This window comes from Wolffia australiana, chromosome 5 (genome assembly GCF_029677425.1).
Source record: "Wolffia australiana isolate 7733 chromosome 5, ASM2967742v1".
Lineage (NCBI taxonomy): Eukaryota > Viridiplantae > Streptophyta > Magnoliopsida > Alismatales > Araceae > Wolffia > Wolffia australiana.
The window spans coordinates 17,177,872-17,186,219 of record NC_135839.1 but is presented as its reverse complement, the minus strand read 5'-3'; the positions used below and the strand labels follow the sequence as shown (position 1 = coordinate 17,186,219).

General features: G+C 36.5%; 1 protein-coding gene across 1 annotated transcript; it reads left to right on the top strand.

Annotated features, from left to right (window-relative positions):
- Window positions 1-1,394: 1,394 nt before the first annotated feature.
- On the top strand, window positions 1,395-2,441 carry LOC144703134 (uncharacterized). The gene has a single exon (XM_078575227.1). The coding sequence runs from the start codon at window positions 1,625-1,627 to the stop codon at window positions 2,132-2,134; it is 510 nt and encodes a 169-aa protein (XP_078431353.1). The 5' UTR covers window positions 1,395-1,624; the 3' UTR covers window positions 2,135-2,441.
- The last annotated feature ends 5,907 nt before the right edge of the window (window positions 2,442-8,348 follow it).

Here is an 8,348-nt window from a genome sequence, read left to right as displayed (position 1 = left end):
GGGAAGGTTAGGGCAAGATGAGGGTAGGGCAATCCTCCAAGAAGAGTTAGAAAGAAAACTCAATTCTTGAATTATGATTGCCTAATGAGTTCTTGAAACAAATGACCTTATATAGGCCTTGGAGGAAAGAGAAATAACTAGAAAATAAGGCGCGGGAAAGCGTGCATCACGTCACGCCAAAGGGCAGTTGTGGGTCTGCCTTTGGCGTCGGTGTCATGACGCCGCGTGGAGACGTCGCGCTGGTGGTGACGTGGCGGACGACGGTTGTGGCGTGTTGACTTCTTCGTTGACTCCTGTTGACCGAGGTGGGTTGACTTCTGTTGACTTCATCTTTGGATCCGTAACGTCTGTGTTGACCCCGACTGCCTGCGGTGACGTGTCCCAGGCTGATGCATTGGCGTCCTCGCCATCATGTACAATCTCACTTCCTCATTTTGTACTAAGTTGGTCACTTCAAATGTTGTTAGGGGAGAAAGAGAAAATGATAAAACGTTTAAGAAGACTCCTTTCTTCAACTAGATCCATTGTCTCATTAATTAAACTTAGAACTCCACTTTTAACAAAAAGAACAGGGTTCTCATGGGTCAGAGGACATCCTATACTCCAATCTATCATGTTATTCAGATTTTTTTCCCTAGAGTTGTCCTCTCAGGTTTTTTCTGCTAAATTTCTCACTCTTCAACTTCCAATCTTACCATGAACGCATCTATCAAACTTTTTCCCCGGATCCTTTAGATATTTAGTGCGGCACGGTCTCCAACACCACGTCATAGATCGAGCTGTCCGTGAAAAGAATCCTTTTCGCTTAATTCATCTTACGGTCGGAGACGAGACATGTCACTGTAATTACTATGATTGAGATTTCTCGCCCAGAATCATACGTTTGTCTTCAGGTCAGCCGCAATCGCAAAGTGTTTGCTTAAGGCTGAAACTGGTCCTCACGTGAACTTTTGCTCGCCCATGGAAAAAACAAAAAATTGGAACTGCTCGAAACCTTTGGCGGTTACGATCGTTCGAACACTGAAAGTGTTGCTACGTGATCCCAGTAACATCGTGAATTTTATGGAAGGAAAAACCTAATTAAGCAAAAAATATCGTGGACAAGTATCCATCTCAACGACCACTGAGTAGAAGAGCTCACTCAAGTAACACTGTTTCAGGTAGACGTATCATTCTTACAGCCTCAGAAGAGCTCACTCGAGGTCACATCTACACTCACGAGCAGACCAATGCACGCTTGAGGCCCACAAAATCGGATCTCGTGGACATACGCAGTTCCACTGCAATCTTAGATTCAGAAGCGTCCTCTAACCACAGATTTCAATGGGTCGAGAGAGATGAAATCTACCTTCTGTGGTTAAGAAGGCTCCATGGAAAGGCTGAAGATCCTGCCCAGCTCATTAATGGTGGACGAGGCTTTGGTCTCCATCCTCACGGAAACAATTGTGTCGCCGTGTGGCTTTTGGTGATTTGAAGGGGTAAAATAAATAAAACCAGGCCCAACTCTATAAATACGGCATTAAAATGAACGTTGGAAGAGCTATACCTACTTAGCCACGATCTCTTTGTCATCTACTCTACAGCCATCCCATTTTAGAAAGCCTCCAGTTACTCACTGACAGGCATGGCCCCTCCAGGAGAGAAGCTCGCGGGTTCCTATGCTGTTCGGCGAACGCCAAGGCTATCTATTGAGCGTTTTCACCGGGTTTCTTCTGACCGGACGTTGGACTTCAGCAAGAGTACCGCTGACGACTCCATTGACGAGGTAGTAAACGCTAAGTGCGACAGCTGCGGCATGTCGGAAGAGTGCACTCCGGCGTATGTTCGTAGGGTTCGCGATAGATTTTATGGGAAATGGATATGTGGGTTGTGCTCTGAAGCAGTGAAAGAGGAGGCGGAGAAGAAGGGCGTTGGGCTGGAGGAGGCTGTTGGCGCCCATATGAACGTCTGCGCAAGGTTTAATCGGTTCGATAGGGCTTTCCCGGTTTTGCACCAGGCGGAGAAGATGAAGGAGATGTTGCAGAGATCAAATACACGGTCAAAGTCTACCAGCCCAAGAGACAAAGGTAACCCGAAGATGACCCGGTGCTCCAGCTGCATGCCTGCAATAATCAAGACGAGCAACCGTAGCTAGAAGGGCGTTTTTACTGCATCCATCTCCATAGTTTTTAAGGATACGTCAAGCTCCAAGCTATCCCTCTCCCTTTGTTTCCCTCTTCGCTCTGCCTGTTCTTCCACATTTCAAATGTCCGCATTTCTCTCCCGTGAAAACCTTTTAGGGTTGTGAGGAGTTCCCGCGGGTCAAGTCTTGGTCCCACCACCAGGAATTTGTAAAGAAATCAAATCCCAGAGAGCACACCTCGCGTTGTGTGAAGTTTCTCTGCACTCTTATGTATTATCTTTAACGAGTGATTGAATATTACCAAATCCAAAAGGTGTCCAATGAAAGTTGCTGCTCCTTAGTCACCAGGATGGATGTTTGAGGAAAGCTGACTTTTTTACAATATAAGTGGTGGGTCAAACATTTTGCTTTATCGACAAATCTATGGACAAAGGATTAATTTATCTATAGATGGTGAACTTTCCAGGTTAGCATCAATTTATTGCGCTGACAATGACCATACGTCAGGATTAAGAGCAGACGTACTTAAGTATTTTCATTTGAATAAAGAGCTGCGTAACAATATTTATTACTGCTATATTGAAGGGCAACATGTATTGAGTAATTAGAAACTTTGGTGATTGGAGTGATGTAGTGATCAAGAGTGGTGATGATAAGGTTAGTACAATCTTTGTTCTTTTCAAAATCAAAATTAGTCCTTTCACCTAGGGAATCACTGCCTAGAATAGCTAGGTATTCACCATCACACACACCACTTCCAACTCTGTCACTCACCAGTGTGTATATCCCTTCATATCCGTCATTGCCAGCAAAAAGAACCCGCACCGCACCCCCTTAATCTCTTGTTAAAAATATCTTCCATCATATCTGCTTCTATCTTAAGTCATCTTTCATTCACCTACTTCATCCATCCCACTTTCATCCACCATTACCCTGCGCAGAGGCCCCTTTTAATGTATTTTATTACAATTAATTAATATTTTATTGCGAAGTCCATCAAAGATCCCAAAATTATTTTATTAACATTGAATAAAGTATTTTAAATTTAAATGTCTTTAAAATTGTATTAAATAATATTTAATATATAAAAATTTATATACTATATATATATAACATTAAGTTAAAATTCACGTAAAAATATAAAAATGATAAATTTCATACTAGTGTCATGGGGATTACACCATTTATTTATGTTCCTACCCCAAAATGTAAATATTTTTGTAAAAATAAGAATTCTTAAACGGCAAATTTTAGCCCTGTTTTCTGGCTTATCATATGATACCGGTTTGGAATTAATGTCATGAACAAATAAAGTTTATGTACCAGTTTTATTAGGATTATAAATCATGCCATAAGCTTTAATTCAAATAGGATAACATACATAAAAAAATTAAATACTTATTTCATGTGTATCTAGCAGTAAAACGCAAATAGTTGTTGAATACTGACACTTATACTGAAACCTAAAATATAAAAATGAAATGATCTTTTTCCTGATGCCTAGATGATGGGATGATGCCATTAACTAGTTATCTAAGGATGTATCATAGGCATATATGTCTCAAAAAATGCATTTTAAACTAGGTAGACATATATCATCCTTTTTCTCCACCAATGATGGTGTTGTCAATGTAACTGCTTTTTTGTACTCAAGCTGTAAATCACATCCATCAACTATCCCAATCTTGTATGCATATATATTGAGGTGTTTAAATGACTCATAGATACATGAGATAGATCGAGAGAAAGATAGATAGATAGATAGATAGATGGATGGATGGATGGATGGATGGATAGATAGATAGATAGATAGATAGATAGATAGATAGATAGATAGATAGATAGATAGATAGATAGATAGATAGATAGATAGATAGATCGATAGATCGATAGATAGATAGATAGATAGATAGATAGATAGATAGATAGATAGATAGATAGATAGATAGATAGATAGATAGATAGATAGATAGATAGATAGATAGATAGATAGATAGATAGATAGATAGATAGATAGATAGATAGATAGATAGATAGATAGATAGATAGATAGATAGATCGATAGATAGATAGATAGATCGATAGATAGATAGATAGATGGATAGATAGATAGATAGATAGATGGATAGATAGATAGATAGATGGATAGATAGATAGATAGATAGATAGATAGATAGATAGATAGATAGATAGATAGATAGATAGATAGATAGATAGATAGATAGATAGATAGATAGATAGATAGATAGATAGATAGATAGATAGATAGATAGATGGATAGATAGATAGATAGATAGATAGATAGATAGATGGATAGATAGATAGATAGATAGATAGATAGATAGATAGATAGATAGATAGATAGATAGATAGATAGATAGATAGATAGATAGATAGATAGATAGATAGATAGATAGATAGATAGATGGATGGATGGATGGATGGATAGATGGATAGATAGACAGTTAGATAGATTGGCAGACAGATGGATAGATAGAGACAAAGATATCTAGATAAAGATAGAGATAAAAAACATAGACAAAAGAGGGAAAGAGAGAAAGAGCGAGCACAAGAGATAGATTGACAGAGTGTGAGAGATAGGTAGATATAAAGAGAGGAGAAAGAGAGAGTAGAAAAATAGAGGGAAAGGTAGAATAGAGAGAGAGAGAGAGAAAGAGAGAGAGAGAGAGAGAGAGAGTACAGGAGAGATAGATATATTGAGAGAGAGTAAAACAGAAAAAGTGGGAAACAGAAAACTAGCGAACGCAAGAGATAGATTGACAGAGAGTGAGAGATAGATAGATAAATTAAAATGAGAAAGAAAAAATAGAAAATAAGTGGGAAAGGTAGAAGAGAGAGAGATAGAGAGTGAGGGAGAGATACATAGATATTGAGAGAAAGAGTAAAACAGAAAAAAGAGGGAAAGAGAGAAATAGCGAGCACAAGAGATAGATTGACATAGAGTGAGAGATAGGTATATAAAGAGAAGAGAAAGAAAAAAAGGGAAATTAGAGGGAAAGTTAAAAGAAGAAGAGATAGAGAGTGAGGGAGAGATACATAGATATATTGACAGAGAGAAAGTAAAACAGAAAAAAAGGGGGAAAGAGAGAAAGTGATAGATTGAGAGCTATACATGGAGAGAGACAAAAAACAGTCAAAAAGATGAAGAGAGACAGAAAGACAGAAAGACAGAAAGAGAGTGTGTGTGAGAGAGAAATAGAGATCGATATGGATAGAAGGGCATAAACTCTTTGCTATACAGGGAGAGAGACAAAAAACAGTCAAAAAGGTGAAGAGAGACAGAAACAGACGGAAAGACAGAAAGAGAGTGTGTGTGAGAGAGAGAATAGAGAGAGATATGGATAGAAGGGCATAGACTCTTTGCTATACAGGGAGAGAGACAAAAAACAGTCAAAAAGACGAAGAGAGACAGAAACAGACAGAAAGAGAGAAGGAGAGTGTGTGTGTGAGAGAGAAATAGAGAAAGATATGGATAGAAGGGCATAAACTCTTTTCCATATGGTTGTCTTTCAGAAGATTGCGGAGTCATGACTATATCATTGCTTTGTAAATTTAGGCATATCATGATCTAGGCTTTAGTCAGATTGTCATGAATCCTAATCCTTTTGTATTATTTCTTTCAGGTCGTGACTCATTGGGCAATGATCATCAGTCTGTATTTCTATCTCTGCCACAGTCAAAAAAGGCTACTATTTAAAAGATACAAGATACTAATCCCATGTAAAATAATTATAATAATGAAGTTATTATAAAAACATTCCTCTACTTTAATAAATTTTTTTTGAAAACTTCAGTGTTTGAACCCTTTTCCATGCCTTTCAGGGCTGGATATTGGCGGAGATGGTTACTAGTGAGAAACATTTGGAAGCTACTATGGGCCCACTGGTTGTGAAGTCCAATTCATGTGATATTTTCTTGGTGTGACTTATTCAAAACATGTATGACTCCTTTTTTGTTTTTTTTATGTAATTCAGCTTGAAATAACTTAACCATTAAATATTCCATAAGCCTTACTTTTGCATGTGCATTTCCATGCAACTCAATAAAGCTAAAACCCAAAATAAGTTATTCATATGCTGGACGTTAAAACTAAATCATATGAAGAGAATGAAAAAGAAGGATTGTAAACATGCAAAAACTTCTCCATTTATTTATTAACTAATTAAAAAATTAATTTAAATGATTTCATGTATGGATGAATATTCCTTGAAAATTATTCAAGACATGCCTCTCAAAGTTATATAGATGGCTGTAAAATATGCATGGATGAATTTTAATTCGTCAGATACCCTAAGCCATCCTAGGGCTGTCAGTCAGATGAGGGACTATATGTGCATTTTAATTGCAGATAAAAATGTACCATTAAATCATTGATAAACTCTTATGTACCCAGTAGGGCACACGGTGTACCTTGACATCCATAATAATATATCGATTAGATAGAGTCCACCAATAATAATCTATGTTATATATAGTAAAAGGATCAGGTTTTAAAAAAAGCTTAATGGTCTATTCAAGTTATCAACTGTACTAATACATGTGCCTAGATGATCAAAAGCAGAAGCTCCATTAAGCATTCAAATAGCTTATTGGTACATATGTCTTATGATATGATCCTAGTTAAGTATACATAGAATAAAACCTCAAATCAGATAATCAATTGTGATGCGTATAAATAAGAAGAATTGGAGAGTGAATGTGTCAAGGGTTTTGCGTATTATCTAGAGCCCAGCATTTGAAACTATCAAAGAGGCTCAATCCAGGAATAATCTAAAACAGACCGCATTTAAAAGGGGGTTCAACCAAAAACTTTTCCCAATTATGTTTTAAAGGTCCAGTACCTTTTGATTTTAGTTCTCAATTATTCAATCGTCTTTATATTTGATCATTACAAAATTTTTTCCAAATTTTAGATTATTATCATCAAATTTTTATTTTTTGTTTAGTTATGGCCGCATACCATAGATTTCTTATGTTTGGAAAGAGTCTTGTGCCACCATGCACTTATGGTAGCCTTATTAAATCATATGAATGTTGGGTTAGTTTTATATATTACTATGAGTTAGTTATATATTACTATCTATCTATCTATATTTCTCTCGATCTATCTCATATATCTATATATCTATCTCTCTCTCAATCTATCTATCTATCTTTCTATCTATCTAATCTATTTATCTATCTATATATCTATCTATCATCTATCTATCTATCTATATTTCTCTCGATCTATCTCATGTATCTATGTATCTTTCTATCTCTCGATCTATCTATCTAATCTATATATATATATATCTATCTATCTATCTATCTCTTTCTCTCTTAGGAAAAAAGTCGTCAATGGCACAATTTGACAAGAATTTCATAACCAACGAGATCCAGGATGTTGATTGGGATGGGATAATGCTGACAGGGACGAGAATATCATCCTGCTCTATCAAAATTTTATGACTGGAATTTAATTACAATTGCATAAAGTTGACAAGAGATCCAGGGGTATAACCACCAAACCCAATCTTTTCCAATCCTCTCCTTCAATTCCCTAGTGGATTCCAGTTCTGGAAGCACAGAAGATTGTTCCAATGACACTCGAGAGAGTTTCCTTAGGTGGCCCAGGCAATCGATGGTGCACGAAGCCTTGTCCCAAGAGATAGATTGATTTTATTCTTTAAATTGATTCATTTGACTGTATTTTTATACATCTAAGGATAGTTTCATTCAGGAACCTTGAAATTGGTCATTGACCTTCTTCGGTTTTGGAGATATTTAGGAGATCAGTCTATGATGGCTTACACAAATGGATTTGATGCCAGAGAGATTCCAGGATATTCAATGGTTGGAATGGTGTGATGAAAGTACATTGCTTCCATGGATGGTGATTGATACCCCAATCACTTTCTAACCAAGACTAGTTAAATCTGATTTATCTTCAACTCTTGATGAATTTAAATTTTTTTAACTTGAAGTTACATGGAATCTGTCATTAATATCTTTTGAATTTCAGTTTATGAGTTAATATGATTCAAGTGTTTTGGCTAACTCCTGGCAACTATTTCGATATCAAATTTCCCTTTCTCAATTTGTCTTTCATTTTCAAATCAATCCTACCTTATCTAACAACGTATTTATGTTTAGATATATTTCCCCTCTCATTAACTGAGATAATTCTTGATTCTGCTCTATTAATCCCGTTCATTAGGTCTTA

Excerpts from the sequence above, each read along its gene's own strand:
- LOC144703134 (XM_078575227.1), top strand. The coding sequence starts at position 1,625 with ATGGCCCCTCCAGGAGAGAAGCTCGCGGGTTCCTATGCTGTTCGGCGA.